Source organism: Mesocricetus auratus, unplaced genomic scaffold (assembly GCF_017639785.1).
Source record: "Mesocricetus auratus isolate SY011 unplaced genomic scaffold, BCM_Maur_2.0 Super-Scaffold_100010, whole genome shotgun sequence".
Classification (NCBI taxonomy): Eukaryota; Metazoa; Chordata; class Mammalia; order Rodentia; family Cricetidae; genus Mesocricetus; species Mesocricetus auratus.
The window spans coordinates 81,793,937-81,810,582 of NW_024429194.1; the positions used below are offsets into that span (position 1 = coordinate 81,793,937).

The following is a 16,646-nucleotide window of genomic DNA, read 5'->3' on the forward strand; positions in this document are numbered from 1 at the left end:
CTTCGTCACGCGCAGCCCCTCCCCTTTGCCTCCGGGAGGCGGCAACCGCTTCTCCTTGTCTTTTCCCGGTTGTCGGGGACTGCCTCACCTTATTCGGTGACCATGGGGGACCCCAGCAAGCAGGACATCTTGGCCATCTTCAAGCGCCTGCGCTCGGTGCCCACTAACAAGGTAACAGTCGCAAGCGGGCTCGGGACCCCGCCGCTTGCTGGACCTCGGTGTGGCCACGGCCGCCGTGGGAGGAGCCGCCCGGCCTGTGACACGTCGCACTGTGGGCCTGGTAGCCGCCGCTCCCCAACCTTCGCCAGCGAGGGGCGGAAGAGGGGACGCACACCAGGGGCTTGGCAACGGAGTACGGGGTCCAGTGAGAGCTGGCCAGAGACCCTAGGGCGCAGGGAGGACTTGGGACATGGGCATCTGGAGAATGTACAGAACCGAAGGGCAAAGCATCTGGGGAGCATAGAGAGGCTGAGGCATGGACATCTGGGATGTCCAGCACCGGAGAGCATAGTGCCTGGGGGTAGCTGGAGATGTCTAAGACAGGAGATCAGTGCATCTAAGGGTACAGAGAGGGCTGGGGTATGGGCTTCTAGGAGTTTCCAGGATCAGAGGTCAGTATTTGGGGGCTCAGAGAGAGAGCCGGTTCTTGGCATCTGGGGGTGCCTAGGTCTGGAGACCAGAACATTTGACCCAGAAGCTCAGACAATGTTGAGGTGGAGGGAGCAGTGTGTCTGTTAGATAGTCGAGTTCTGAGAAAGCTGGGGATGCATCAACTCTGTCTCCCGTGAGCTAAAAGTGAATACTACAGCCACCGAGACCCGCGTGTCTGAGGTCAGAACACTAAATGTGCTGGGCTCTGGGAAAGGAATTCTCCCCACCATGAACCTTGTCATGAGTGCTCTTCAGGGCTGGGGACCTGTTGGATCCTGGTCCCCATTGTCCTTTGGTGGCATCCTGTTTCCCAGGGCAGTAGAGCTAAGCTGCCTAAGGTGCCTGAGGAAGTCCACCGACGTTCCCCTTCATCCCTTTGTAGGTTGAGGTTCACCCCTCCAATTTTTTTTCTTGTAAGTGCCCCTCCCCCTCCCCCACTGTCTCATATAACTTAGCATGTGGCTGGTGCTGGTGTTATGATACACAGGGTTAAGGTGACCACTTCCTAGGATGACGAAGTAGGGCGGACCCTGTAGAGTACAAAGGGCTGTCCTGTCATTGTGGACTCTCCCCACACCTCTTGGAGTTCAGTCTGGCCTCCACCTCCACCTCCAAGGAAACATCTGTTAATGAGCACAGCCACCAGTCCTGGATTGATGGCGTAGACAGTTCCAGCATTTTACAAAATTCAGGCATTTTAGGTCTTGATGGTGGGAGTCCTAATTTTTATAGCCTTCTAGTGAAGGAAATGGTCAGTTAGGGGTGATAATGTCTGGTGGATGTGAGAAAGAGGAGGCAGCTCCCAGGCACTGTCCAGTTTGAAGGGAATGGTCAGTTAGGGGTGATAATGTCTGGTGGATGTAAGAAAGAGGAAACAGCTTCCAGGCACTGTCCAGTTTGTTGTTGCTTTACTATTTTCTTGATTTTTTTTTCAAGTTTAGATTGATCTGTGTATAGCAAGGACTTTCTTGTTACCACACAAGATTGGATCCTGCAGTTGGCAGGGTGGAAAAATACATATGCTACTGCTTTCTCTCCTAATCACACCAATATGTAGTCTCTTTAAATTCATCAAAAAGACACAGCTAAATAAGAAAAATAAAAGCAACAAACAACAAAAGGGAAGAGGCTGGTAAAGCGTCGGTGTTACGGTACCAAGAGATACTTTTGTTTGTTTGTTTTTGTTTTTTCGAGGCAGGGTTTCTCTGTATTGTTTTGGAGGCTGTCCTGGAACTCACTCTGGAGACCAGGCTGGCCTCAAACTCACAGAGATCCGCTTGCCTCTGCCTCCCGAGTGCAGGGATCCCAAGAGATACTTTTAAGGAGCCCACATGGGCTTGCTTGCATATGGTGGCACATGCTGTAACCCCAGCACTTGGGAGGGGAAGCCAGGAAGATGAGGAGTTTAGGGGCAGCCTCAGCTACAAAGCAAGTTCTGGCCTGCTTGGGCTACATGAGACTATCTCCCCCCAAAATTAAAATTATTGTCCATGGGCATAATGGTACACAATCCCAGCACTTGGGAGACTGAGGCAGTTGGGTTTCCAATAGTTAAAGGACAGCTTAAGCTATGTAGTGGGTTTCTGGTTAGTCTTTGTCACAAAGTGAGACCTGCCGCAAATGTACACACAGGGTATGTGTGGTGGAGCAAATGCACACACGGTATGTGTGGTGAGCAAATGTACACACACGGTATGTGTGGTGGAGCAAATGCACACACACGGTATGTGTGGTGAGCAAATGTACACACACGGTATGTGTGGTGGAGCAAATGCACACACACGGTATGTGTGGTGGGGAGGGAGCTGCCGCGTTCTAGCTCTATTGCCCTGAAGCACACCCCTTGGCCACTTCACACTGTATTCCGTTGTCTGAGAATGTGGTTTTGAACTGGATCTCACTGAAAGGATGGCTGTGAAGATTAAATTAGGTGAGCCAAGAAAAGCCTGGTGTGACATTAGTCCACATGAATGCAGCCATTGTTTCCATTTTATTCCAAAGACCACACCTGTGGGTATATTCTGTTCTGTAATATGACTTCTTCTTCTTCTTCTTTTTTTTTTTTTTTTTTTTTTTTTTTTTGAGACAGGGTTTCTCTGTGTAACAGTCCTGGCTGACCTGGAACTCACTCTGTATACCAGGCTGGCCTCAAGTTTGCAGAGATCCACCTGCCTCTGCTCCCCGAGTGCTAGGATTAAAGGCAGGTGCCACCACCACCCAGCTTGCAATATGATTTCTTTTTTTTTTTATTTTGTTTATTTTTATTTCATGTGCATTGGTCTTTTTGCCTGCATATATGTCTGCATGAAGGTGTCGGATCCCCTGGAGCTGGCGTTACAGACAGTTATGAACTGTCCTGTGGGTGCTGGGGATTGAACTTAGGTCCTCTGGAAGAACAGTCAGTGCTCTTAGCTGCTGAGCCATCTCCCCAATCACTCAATATGATTTCTAAAGCAAGATGCCAAAGTAGCTTCTGGTCATGTCTCATAGCTTTTGGCTCTCCTTTATTTGGTTTGAAGCCATGATCTGAACAATGGTGAAAACAAGTTTTAAATGACTAGAAGGTCTGGACAACAATAAGCCCCCTCCCTTTTAGTATAGTACTGGAGTTTGAACCTAAGGCCTTGTGTATTCTAGACAAGCAATTTGTCTATGAGCTCTCTCTCTCTCTCTCTCTCTCTCTCTCTCTCTCTCTCTCTCTCTCTCGTTTTCAAGACAGGTTCTCTCTGTGTAGCTCGCTTTAAACTCACTATGTAGCTCTAGTCTGGCCTCAAATTTTGCAACCCCTAGCCACATCTTTCTGAATGATGAAATTAATCCTGAATGAAATTAATGAGTATGTCATTAATCCTGGCTTAACAACATTTTTTAAATGCTTAATTAAGTTGAGGTAGGAAGATTGGCAAATTCAAGGCTAGACCACATAGCAAAGTCCTTTCACAAATGAAAAATTAAAAAATAAGTACAATATATAAAGACTCATCTGAGCTTGCAAGTAAATGTTGCTTTAATAGGGCTGTAGGCCTGATAAGGTGCAGTGCCCTTCTAATTACAATTCCTGGAGGGAGAGGCAGGAGGATCAGGAGTTCAGAGTCATCTCCAGCTACAGAACAAGTGTCATCAAGACTGAGGTACAGGAGACCCTGTCTAAAAAAGGGGGAGGTTCTAAAAATAAGGAGCCCTAAAATGTAGAAGTCAGAAATGGCAAAAGGAAAGCAGCTAGATTTACTTTCATTGGAATTTGCTGCCCAGACTCTCTTGGCTATGATGACAGTCTGCTTTGGTGAATGGTCTGGGCTCACAGGCTGCTCCTTGGGGTTGCGTAGACTGCTCTCGAATTTGTCAGCACCCACTGTGTTCCATTGCCATGTAGAGCACTGGCGACATTTACACTGAAGGTGCAGGCCTGACACGTGCCTTCAAGGAGCTTGCAGTAGTGGATGCCAAACAGGAAGTGGGGCTGGAGAGCTGGATCAGCAGTGAAGAGCCGGGCAGATGCTGAGAACCTGAGTTAGGTTCCCAGCATCTGTACCAGGTGGCTCACAAGCACTCCAGTTCCAGGGAATTCACTGCCTCTGGCCTCTGAGGGTAACTGTACTCTCTCTCTCTCTCTCTCTCTCTCTCTCTCTCTCTCTCTCTCTCTCTCTCTCTCTCTCTCTCTCACACACACACACAATTAAAAATAAAATGAATCTTTTAAAAAGTACACGGGGGACTGGAAAGATTGCTCAGTGGTTAAGAGCACTTAATGCTCTTACAGAGGACCTGGGTTTGGTTCCTTGGCACCCACATAATGACTCACAACCATCCATTAACTCCAACTCCAGGGGATCCAGTGACCTCTCTGACCTCTGCCGAAGCCAGGCATACATGTGGTTCTCAGGTACACACACACACACACACACACACACACACACACACACACACACACACGCACACACGCACATGCACACGCATATGCAAAACATCATAAACTAATGTTTAAAAGCAGATGAAGGGCTTCATGTGTTGTACTTTCTGATATGGGAGACATTGGTGAAATGCATAGGAATGGGTACCAAGAACACAAACCACTTACCGTCCAGTGTAGCTGAAAGCAACCTTGAGCTTCTGACCCCCCAGCCTCCACTTCCCAGGCATGCCCCCCTTCTCTGTTTCCTGCATCTCTCTAAAATGACGGTGAAGTCCAGCTGTTAATTTGTAAAATGCAGCAAATAGAAAGGTTATGCCCTTGTTTGAAAAGCGTCAAGAATTTTAACAACATTCAGCCTGCCACAAGCCCACTAAGGCAGCAGGTGATCTCCCAGGTGTCACCCTTCCTACAGGTTTTTGTGAAGGTATTAGCACTGGCTGTCGTTATTTCTGTAAGAAAATTCTTATCAGGCCAAGCACAGCAGCTGAAAGCTGTTTCTTTTTAGACTCCCTACAAACTGAGTTCTCCTTAGAAAACCGTAACTCTACTTTTGTTTGGGACCACATATCAAAGCACAGCCCATTTCCTTTTTGTTTGTTTTTGTTTTTGGAGATAGGGTTTCTCTAACTTTGGAGGCTGTCCCGGAACTCACTCTGTAGATCAGGCTGGCCTCGAACTCACAGAGGTCCTCCTGCCTCTGCCTCCAGAGTGCTGGATTAAAGGTGTGTGCCACCACCACCCAGCAAGACTCCATTTCTTTCCCCCATGTGGCCTGCCTTTTGACCACTCATGACGCTCAGCTTGCCTGTGCTGGACTGTGCACAATAAACCTCTGCTGCCACCTCTCTCCAGGGGGCCATGTTCCATCTTTGACCCTGCATAGAAAACCTTGTCTTCCATGTTCACCTAAAGTCATACGATCACATAATGAGTTGTCTCGCCCATGGGGGCCAGGGACAGCACAGGATGGGAATTGCACAGTTAAGTCAGGTGAGTGACCAATGCCTAGGCCACTCAGTGTCCTCCCAGAGAGTCTCCTTCCAGAGCTGTTGCCCCAGAGCTGTTTAATGTCTGTGTCCATTTCTCCCCATACAACGAGCACCTCACAGGCCAGCATAGGCCTGGCAGGGACCAGGTCTCAGTATGCACTGGTGGATTAATGATGCCATTTGTACTCTGGCTTCTGACACAGTGTCTGACACGTAGCCCAGTGAGTCATTGTCCACTCTGTCACTCCACATCCACTGTCACTGGTCAGCCTGAGGCCAGCATGGCAACAGTTTTCAGCAGCTTGTAGTTTCTCTTGTTTCCCAACGTCAGAAGCAGCTTTTTCCCTGAGGGTAGTTTTTATTTTATAAAGATAATTTCCTGTTTGTGGAAAACTTGTAATTCTGACTTGAATTAACTATAAATATCAAATGCCATGGAAGACACTGTAATTATTTATTTATTAAATTGTGGTGGAGGTTACATGAGTACCATGGTATGCATTCCATGGCCTGCTTATATAGGTCAGAGAACAACCTGAGGGATTCTTTTCTTGCCTTCTACCATGTAAGATGCGGGAACTGAACTTAGGTCGTCAAGCTTGGCGGCAAGCACCTTTACCCTCTGAGCCCTCTCGATGGCCCAGCACTGTGTATCTTTAAGTAGCTCTGTGCACATGTTATCAGATAAGGAGTGTTTTGTGTCATCATCGTGGAAGGGTCTGGTGGCAGTCTCTGAGCTGTTTGCTTGGTTAACAAACATTTGCTGAACGCTTATGAGAAAGGACTACTTGATCAGAGCCTGTGGAAGCTACATATCCAGAGCTGTTCAGCCAGCCAGCACTAAACACCTGTGCTAACAGACAGCAGGTGACAGGCAAGGCCTGGCTAGCCCTGTAGGGACTCTCAGTGACTGCAGAGTGGAGGACACATTCTGTCGTTGTGCCCCATGTAGTTCTCAAATTGACATCCAGATGGGGTGTTGGAGGTTGCCATGTTCCAGAGAGGAGCACTGGAGTAACCCCCAAACTTGGCACCTTCCATCCACAGACATGCTTGCCCATGGAGGTTCTGAGGTCAGGAATGGGGAGTGACTTGGTTGGCTGGGTTTGCGGTGTCTGCTTGTGTCTGTCATCTGAACAGTCTCGTCTGCTGGTGTGGCAGGCCTCACCAAGCTCCTTGCCACTTGAGCCTGTCCCCAGGGCTGTCTCGAGTGTCCTTGAGAAACTGTATCTGGTTTCTCCCAGAGGTAGTGACCCAGTGGCAATGAGGCCAGGGTGTCTTAGCCTAATCACAGAAGTGGTAGGTCATCCTCCTGCCCCATTCTACAAGGCACCTTGGTAAAGTGAGGCAGAGATTGCACAAGTATGATATGAATATTAGGAGGTGGGGGATGATCGGGCATCTGGTTAGTGCACCATCCTCAGACAGAGAGAGACTCACACCCAGAAGCCTGCTATGTGGGATACAGCCACTGCCCAGGAGATGGTATGGGACAGAGTGTGGTTCTCACCAGCATGCACTTATGTGCCGAGGCTCCCTACTGAGAGTTCCAGGATAAGCAGTGTTGGAGATAAATCTTTATTCTCTTACTGTATTTAATTAATGTAGTTATACATCAGCACCATTTTCACCATCACCATCATCATAAACGAAATGTGAGAGTTTTGGAAACCTAAGTGACTTCTTTTTTCTTCCCATGCGTGTATGTCCATGTGGGCACACGTGTGCTGCTGTGTAAGCACATGTGCACACGTGTGTGTGGAGGCCAGAAGACAGCCTCAGCTGTCATTCCTCAGATGCCATCCACTTTGTTTCTTTGAGGCAGGTTCTCACTGGCTTGTAACGTGGTAAGTAGGAGATCTGTCGGTCTCTGCCTCCCTAGCAACATGCAGCCCCAGCCAGCTGGCCCCCACCTCCCCACCCTCCCAGGGGCTTTAGGGATGGACTGCAGGTCTTCATGCTTGCCAGGCCAGCACTCTGGACTTCAAGTTTCCCCAGGTGTAACGTGTGGATGGAGGCTGTGCTTCTTTCGTCAGTCTACTCCAGCCTCCTGGATGACTCACCTGCTGACGTCATAGTTACTAACCACATCTAATATGTTTTTCTTCCAGGTATGTTTTGACTGTGGTGCCAAAAATCCCAGCTGGGCAAGCATAACCTACGGGGTGTTTCTGTGCATCGACTGCTCAGGGTCACACCGGTCACTTGGTGTTCACTTGAGTTTTATTCGGTAAGTGAACTTTCTTTCCCTGGCTGGCTGCAGAAATTGCACTGTTACATGGATATATACAGTGCTCATCTCCCTGCTGAAACAAAATACCTGGCAGGAATAATTTGAAGGACAGAGTGTTAGTCATCTTCTTTTGTCCAGGATATTTAGGGTGTGCTATGCGTCCTTGTCTCATCATCATCATCATCATCATCATTATATTATGGATTTTTTTGAGACATTTCTCTAGCCCTAGCTGTCCTGGAACTCACTCAGAAGCCCAGGCTGGCCTTGAACTCAGAGATCTGGCCTTTGCCTCCCAAGTGCTGGTATTAAAGGTGTGTACCACCACTGCCTAGCCCCTGCTGCTATCTTTAATCTCTATGATTTGCCTACTTTAATGTCTCCTGTTCCAGCTTCCAATCTGTTGTCGGTGTGTGAGCACCCTTGGGACAGAACCAAGGACCTTGTATGTATACAGTGCCACACCAGTGAATGCTAGGCAACTGTTCTACCGCTGAGCTAGATTCCCAGCCTCTTTGCACTTTTACTTTGAGACAGGCTTTTATACTTTGCCCAGGCTGGCCTTGAACTCACTCTGGTGCACTGCTGAGGCTAGGCTTGAACTTGAGCTCTTCCTTCCTCAGCCTCCTGAGGCATTGGGGTTACATATGTGAGCCACCAGTACCACCCCCCAGCGTGCAGATTTACTTTTGAAAACGTTTTTTTCCAGATTGGTCATTAACTGTTCGTATATGGTGCCACACCCTGTCCAGAGTAGAGGAATGCCTCCCTCTGCCCTGTTCTCCTTCCCAGATCCCCTCCTTATCATCGGGCCTGTCCTCTTGTTCACCTCTGAGGCACATGCCCACGTACATAGCTCCAGGAAATCAGGTAGGAAGAGGATTGGCCTGGAGCCTGGAGCCTGGACAGCTAGATCTGCTGGGCCTGTGCAAGTTCAACCACGTGCCTTTTGAAAATCAGATAAACGTAACCGTGAGTCACATGCTAACAGTTGATTAAAAAAAAATGTCGAAAAAGCACCAAGCCAAAGGGCCACTGCCAAGGCTCTGACAGGAGAAAATCCAGGGCACATGTTACCCAGGGCAATCACTGCTGAGTTTAAGGCCAACCTGGTCTACATAGTGAAGTCCAGGCCAGTCAGGGCTACATAAAAAGACCCTGTCTCAAAAGTCAAACATACAGGTTAGAGGGATGGCTCAGAGGTTAAGAGCACTAACTGCTCTTCCAGAGGTCCCAGCAACCGCATGGTAGCTCACAACCATCTGTAATAAGATCTGGTGCCCTCTTCTGGCCTCTGGCCTGCAGGCATATGTTCGGCCAGAACACTGTGTATGTAATAAGTAAATACATCTTTTTCAAAAATCAAGCAAACAGGGGCTGGAGAGATGGCTCAGAGGTTAAGAGCACTGCCTGCTCTGCTCTTCCAGAGGTCCTGAGTTCAATTCCCAGCAACCACATGGTGGCTCACAGCCATCTGTAATAAGATCTGGTGCCCTCTTGTGGTTTGTAGGCATACATGCAGACCGAACACTGTATACATAATAAATAAATAAATCTTTAAAAAAAAAATCAAGCAAACAAACCACCACAAGTCTTGCCTAATGGCACATGCAAGGAATCACAGCCCTGGGGAAGCAGAGGGCATCACCTGATTCACAAACAACCTCACATCCCAACTCAAAAGAAAAAATGCAAACGCTCACTGGGAGAAAGTCCGAGCAGCACCCACTTACATCAGTGAGGTGTGGAAGCTGCAACTCTGGGTCCCTCCTTCTTTCTTCCTCTCCCCCTGCCAGCCGCACGCATGCACAAGGATGGGCCCTGGCATGCACCAACAGTCAGAGCTCTCACACGTGATCACTGTGAGCAGTGAGCTGTGCTTGGCATTTCTAAACAAGTGGAGTTTATGTTTGTAGGTTGAATTTCAAGGTAGCAATGTTTACAGAGGACAAAATCATTTCTAACCTGTGTTTGTTCTAACCTTCAAAGCAAATTAGGAATGCGTGCATAGACACCAGACATGATACCTGGAGCCCAGCATTCAACTGTGGCTGGAATTGTCGTGGCCCTGACCAGCGCCCTGGGTGGCACTGTTCACAGGGCTACTCATTTTCAGCTCATGACCAACTCATACTCAGCTGGGTGCCTCTCGGGACTCTAGGGGAGAGCCTTGGCATGCATGTCACCAGCATGGAAGAGAACACTTGGCCTTGAAGGAAGCACCCTTGCACATTGGAAACAAATACCCCACCATACACTGCTTGAGACTGTCTGCGTTGTTCATGTAGTTGTTGACTATGGGACATCTTCGTTAGCATTCATTCTGACACCCATTCCAAAATCTACTTAAATATTCTACTTACATAATTGCTGTGTTCAAGCCATTAGCGAAGTGAGGGAGGCCATTGGCTAACAAGAGCACTTTTTTCTCAGCACTTGACTTTCATAGGATTCTGCAGGGCAGCAGTTCTTCCTATGGGAGTGGGTGCTACCCAAAGCTCCTGCAGTGTGGGGGGGGGGTGTGAGCTCAGGTCTCCACCATCAGAACATTTGTCATGGGAGTTCAGAGTTCCAAGGGAATTTCTATTAACTCAGTTAAAGATCCCTGCTTAAAGGAGCTGGAAGGATGGCTCAGCGGTTAAACACTTGCTTTTCTTGCAGGAGACCCAGGCCCAGTTCCCAGCACCCACATCAGTTGGCTCAAGCCCCTGTAACCCCAGTCCAGGGGGTCCATAGGGTTATATGTGACATAAACACAGTTGTTCATAAATAAAATAAATTGTAAAGGAAGAAAAAGAAGGGAATGGAGGGATGGCTCTGTGGTCAAGAGCACTTGCTGCTCTTCCAGAGGACCTGGGTTGGTTCCTAGCACCCATGCAGAGGCACACAACTGTGTGTAACCTCAGGGGATCAGACCCCTCATCGGGCGGGCGAGGGACCAGGCCTGATATACATGCAGGTAAAGCACCCATGCATAGCAGTCACAGTGTTCACCCAGAGCTCCAGGCCCACCCTTTGGGGTTTTTGAAACAGGCTCACATGGGACTTGGGCAAGGCTCCCGCTTACAATTCTCTTGCCTCGGCCTGCCAGGTGTGAGGATTACAGGTGCACATCACTGTGCCTGGCTACACAGAATTCCCTAAATCCCAGAACCCTAGGAAGCGTTTATGAAAGCTTAGCAGGTTGAAGCCAGAGAAGGAAAGTTTTCATGTTATGGGACCTTTTTTCCCTCCAGATCCACGGAGCTGGATTCAAACTGGTCTTGGTTTCAGCTTCGCTGCATGCAAGTTGGAGGGAACTCGAATGCTGTAAGTTCCTCAGGCTTGCCCTTTCCTCTTTACTCACGTTCAGTACCTATGTATTTGGGAGGATCTTGGGGGCAGGGCAGGGGGCAAAAGGCAGGCCCAACGGCCAAAAGCATTTTTGTTCAGGAACACATTGAGAGCCTGTTGTTCTGGATGCTGGGTGTCTGGCAATAAACCAACTGCTCTGGTGGTAGAGTCAGAGCACGACTGAAGAAAGAAATTAACAAGAAAATAACAGTGTAAGTGCTTTAAGGAAACTGGAAGCAAGTGAGGATTTAGAAGAACTGACATTCTTAAAAACAAAAGGAGGGACTGGAGAGATGACTCAGAGGTTAAGAGCACTGGCTGCTCTTCCAGAGGTCCTGAGTTCAATTCCCAGCAACCACTTAGTGGCTCACAGTCATCTATAATAGGATCTGATGGCCTCTTCTGCCCTGCAGGCACACATGCAAATACAGCACTCATATACATAAATAAGTAAATCTTTAAAGTAAAAAGCCTCTGTGTTCCAGTGTAAATATATTGGAATGTGTGTGTTTACATTAATTGGAGTGAGTCAGGTTTCTAAAGTGGTAGATCAGAAACCTTGTCAAAGTGCTAGAGTGTGTGGGGGGCCATTTCTTCAGTGATGTAGCCACGGGCTAGTTGTGCAGGCTCCAGTGAACAGCCCCCACCATGCTGTGCAGGCAGCCTAACTGAACTCAGTGAGTCACACAAAAAAGCAAGCCCCGTGCCTAATAGAAGAGAGAGAGAGAGAGAGAGAGAGAGAGAGAGAGAGATAATATACATGTGTGAAGTTGTCAAAGAAGAAAAAGTTCTAGCCCCAAAAATCTTTTGAGACACTGACACTCCCTTCATTTCCAAATGGTGACTGGAGCACTTTGAGAGGTGCTTTTCTGCCTGGTGTAAGAAACCACACGCGGTCACATGTGGTGGCCATGCCTGTGACCCTGGCACCCAGTAGACAGGGGCAGAAGGAGCTCTGTGAGTTCGGGGCCAGCCTGGTCTATATAGGGAATATATATTTCAGGTCAGCCAGGACAATATAGTGAGACCCTGTAACAAGTTGTCACTCGTTCTCTAAGACATGTTTGTCTTGCCTGTTTTTTCTTTTGAGACTTTGCAGTGTAGACCAGACTGGCTTAAACCCACAGATAGCCATAGTGAGCCCCTGCCTCTCACCAAGGAAACCCCCCTCAAAGTAACCTTCAGGTTGATACAGGTGGGTGGTGGACATACGAAGACCAATTACTCATATGTAGTCTTGTGTCTAGTTTTATCACAATACTAACATTAGGACCTGAGATGGTTCAGCTTGCTGTCAAGCCTGGAACCCACTTTCTGGAAGAAGACAACAGAGCCCCCCAAGATGTCATGATTCCCCCGTACACACATACACCCCCAACAATCCATCCATTCATCAATAATAAATGTTAAAAATAAAAATATTCAGGGCTGTAGAGATGACTCGGTGGTTAAGAGCTTTGGCTGTTCTTTCAGAGGACCCAGGTTCAATTCCCTCCAGTTCCAGGGCATCTGACACCCTCACATAGACATACAAGAAGTGCCATAAAATAAATAAATAAATTGTCACTATGTTTGAAGGAACTTTCTTGTTAATTTTTTATTACATGTGTGTCTTTGTATGTGTGCATGCACATGCTTGTGGATGACATGTCATGGTGCACATGTCGAGGTCAAGGACAGTTCCAGGAGCTGGATCTCTCTTCTCACCACATGGGTCTTGGGGATTGAACTCAGGTTGTCACCTGTGCAGCAAATGCCTTTTACCTGCTGAGCCATCTCGTTGGCCCTTTTGTAAGGAAAGGATTCCCTATTGTAAGGAAAGTTTATTTTAGAACTTTCATGATGTTTGATTATTTTCATTTTCCCTTGCACTTTTTAAGTCTCTTACTCAGTAGCATTTTGATCACGAGGTCTTATGAAATTTCTGTCCATTTTCCTGCTTTCCTCTGTAGTCTTCCTTCTTCCACCAACACGGGTGTGCCACCAATGACACCAACGCCAAGTACAACAGCCGTGCAGCTCAGCTTTACAGGGAGAAAATCAAGTCTCTGGCCACCCAGGCCACCCGGAAGCACGGCACTGATGTGAGTTCCTTTAGATGACATTCATTCAGTAAAGAGAGTTTTAAACCCAAGCAGTGAAACTCTCTCTCCAGTCTCCTGTGAGGAGCCAGGGTATAGTGAACCCTCACTATTAGAAGAACTCTGTTCTGTCAGTTCATATGTGACCCGGACCAACAGGTCATTCATCAGTAACAGGGCCCAAAGGGGAGGGTCAAGAGACGAGAGGATAAAGAAGATAGGAAAGCTGGCTCAGGAGGTCTTCCACAGGCTGATGGCTCACACAAGCACAGTTATTAAGAAGTACAGTATGCTGGGAGGTGGTGGCCACACCTTTAATTCTAGCATTTGGGAGGCAGAGGCAGGCGGATCTCTGTGAGTTCCTGGCCAGCCTGGTTGTCAGAGTGAGATCCAGGGCAATACAGAGAAACCTTGTCTCAAGAAGGAAGGAAGGAAGGGCGGGAGGGAGGGAGGGAGGGAGGGAGGGAGGGAGGGAGGGAGGGAGGGAGGAAGGAAGGAAGGAAGGAAGGAAGGAAGGAAGGAAGGAAGGAGACGGGAAGGGAAGGGAAGTGCAGCATCTTGTATACAGTTTGCAGGGGGGAAATTCGACAGTCAGAAGAAAGCTGTCATACAATGGAGCAAAGCCAGCAGGAAGCTAATCAAGCGATGTCATACAAAGGGAGCACAGTGTCTCAAATGTGGCACAGACAGCACACAGCAGCCCTGGAACTGGTAACCACAGCCCTTCAGGGGCAAAAGCTGAATTCTTAGGTTAAGGTCACGGTTCCCCCCAAGCTCCTGGCCCCAGGCTTGTTACTGGCTCTGTCAGTAATCCAGGTCTTAGACAAGGAGCCACATTCCTTCTCCACACACATGGGTACTGAGGGTCAAAGCTGGAGACTTGAGGTTCCTTCCAGCCCTGGGTCACACAGGTCATGTTTCCATTAACTAATCAATGCATACCTTTGCTTAATGTGTGTTTTTCCAGTAAAAGAGCCCTCATTTTAATATGAGGTGTGCTGGCTCCACATGGAATCCCAGCACTTAGGAGGCAGAAGCAGGAGGAATCCAAGTTCAAGCCCATCTCAGAAAACAAGAATATGCAAACAGAGTGGCTCACACCTAGGATCCTAGTACTCGAAAGGAAGAGGCAGGTGGATCACTTCAATTTTGAAGCCTGTCTGATCTACATAATTGAGTTCTAGGCCAGTCAGGGTCTTGAAAATGAAAATCAGTCAATCATAAAAGGATAACCTCATTTAAAGGGCTTAAGTTCAGTGATAGAATGCTTGTTACCTAGTATGCGAAAGACCCCGGGCTTCAACTTCACACTTCAAAAGAATTAATTAATTAATTAATTGCCAACCTTGGGGCTGGAGAGATGGCTCAGAGGTTAAGAGCACTGGCTGCTCTTCCAGAGGTCCTGAGTTCAATTCCCAGCAACCACAAGGTGGCTTACAATCATCTATAATGAGATCTGGTGCCCTGTTCTGACCTGCAGGGATACATGCAGACAGAACACTGTATACATAATAAATAAATAAATAAATCTTTAAAAAAATTGCCAACCTTGTTTGGTATGTATTGGTGACATGTGAGCATTGACTACACACACACACAGGCCACAGCTCAGGGCCGATCAGGGTTTCTCTGGAAGACAGGAAGGAAAGTCACAGCCCTCAGGAGCCTTGGAGCCTGAGACAGCTGCTCAGCCCTTGGGCTGTGTTTAACATGGAAGCTATTAGTGGAGTAAAGGCCTGGCGGTGAGAAGGACATCCCCTGACGGGGCACAGGAAGGCCACTCACTTGTGAGTCTGAGGACCGAAGCACAGGGCAGCGTACGTAGATGGTGGGCCTGCGTCAGCTTCTGCCAGGAACATGCTTTTCCCACAGCTCGTCTTTGCTGTGTGTCTGGAGACGGATTGAAAACATCAGGAATGTTGAGCTGAGGTCGCAAGCAGCCTCAGGTGGAAATCCTAGGTGTGGAATCCAGGCTGGGCCTGGTCACTGTGGTTTAGAACCTGCACTTACATGTAAAAGGGTTTCCAGAGCTAAGGTCCTTGACCTACCGGAGGTGTGGAACTTTTTGGAGTGACAGCTTTTTTCCACAGTGTATTCAGGGCCCTGTTTAGACACTCTGGTATTGTGGGTGAGGGACTAGATAGTGTCCCTGCAAACTCCAGAGGGGTGGGGAGAGCTAAGGTAAACTCCCCTGCTAAGCTCTGCCTTGTTTTCCTTCCAGCTGTGGCTTGACAGCTGTGCAGCTCCACCTGTGTCCCCTCCCCCAAAGGAGGAGGATTTTTTCGCCTCTCATTCTTCTCAGGAGGTAAGTTTGCTGCTTTGTTCTTAAGGTTTATTTTAGGTTATGTGTGTATGTGTGGGCCATATGTGCATGTGGGTACAGTGCTCATGGAGTCCAGAAGAGGGCGACAGACTCTTGGAGCTGGAATTAAAGGTAGTTGTGAGCCATCCCAATGGGTCCCTCTGAACAACCTCTCTGGCCATGCTTCATATAATTTTAGAATGTGCTTATTCTTAAAGTCATAACAAGCAGGCATTTGAGATGTTCCAGTAAGATACAGACTGCTCAACCAGTTTCCTGTGCTGTTCTCCACTCATGGCTTCTGGCTCGGGGTCTAACATGGGCCCAGCAGTATGCCCTTCCATGCTTCATAGGAGAGATATACACATCCAGGAAAGCAAGGGCCCCATCCTGTTTCAGGCATCCACACCACTGTTCCTGTCTTTCTGGCTGGAACGCGGTCACCTCTGTACGTAGCTACTTGCTCAGTTTTAAAATTAAGTTTCATGTTCATACCTATCATGGTGATACGTACCCAAGATGATCAGCTTATGAAGAGAGATTTATGGTGATGCAGTGTAAGCAGAGTGGTTTGTCTAGACCACTGATCAGCTCTGTCCCACCAGCTGCTTCCCAAATAACCACACAGAGACTTAATATTAATTATAAATGATCGGCCAATAGCTTAGGCTTGTTTTTAGCCAGGTCTTATAACTTAACCCATTTCTGTTAATCTATGTGCTGCCCCAAGGCTTGTTTTCCTCATGTTCATATTTCCCATCCTGCTCAGTCTGTAGCTAATGGCATCTCCTGGCGACTCCTCGACTCTGCCCTTCTTCCCAGTGTCATCCTAGTCTGGCTCTCCTACCCAGTCTCTTCCTGCCAGCTATAGGGCAGTCAGCTCTTTATTGACAGTGAGAGTGATGCATATTTACATATACAAAGCTTGCTCCACAGCAGGCCAGGGTGGCTGGTCCTGTAGCTGCTGTGCCCGTTCAGCATTAGGACTCTGCTGGGGAGCAGACAGAGGAGGGAGATTGCTCACCTCATGGCCAGAGGAACTGGGCTCCCTTTCTTCCCCTCCAAGGGCCCTAAGACCTCCCTTTAGAACCTACCCGCTGCAGGCTGGAGGCCAAGTGAGTGACACTTAAGCTTTTGGCAGTGG

The 16,646-nt window shown here is 48.2% G+C and overlaps 1 protein-coding gene across 2 annotated transcripts in view; it reads left to right on the forward strand.

Annotated features, from left to right (window-relative positions):
* Arfgap3 (ADP ribosylation factor GTPase activating protein 3) overlaps positions 1-16,646 on the forward strand; it is a 42,815-nt gene continuing 26,169 nt past the window's right edge. For both annotated transcript variants that reach the window (XM_013111326.3, XM_005067040.4), the window contains exons 1-5: positions 1-171; positions 7,665-7,783; positions 11,023-11,095; positions 13,072-13,203; positions 15,422-15,505. In XM_013111326.3, coding sequence (XP_012966780.1) covers positions 103-171; positions 7,665-7,783; positions 11,023-11,095; positions 13,072-13,203; positions 15,422-15,505 — 477 coding nt within the window. In that variant the 5' untranslated portion in view covers positions 1-102. The remainder of the gene's footprint in view (positions 172-7,664; positions 7,784-11,022; positions 11,096-13,071; positions 13,204-15,421; positions 15,506-16,646) is intronic.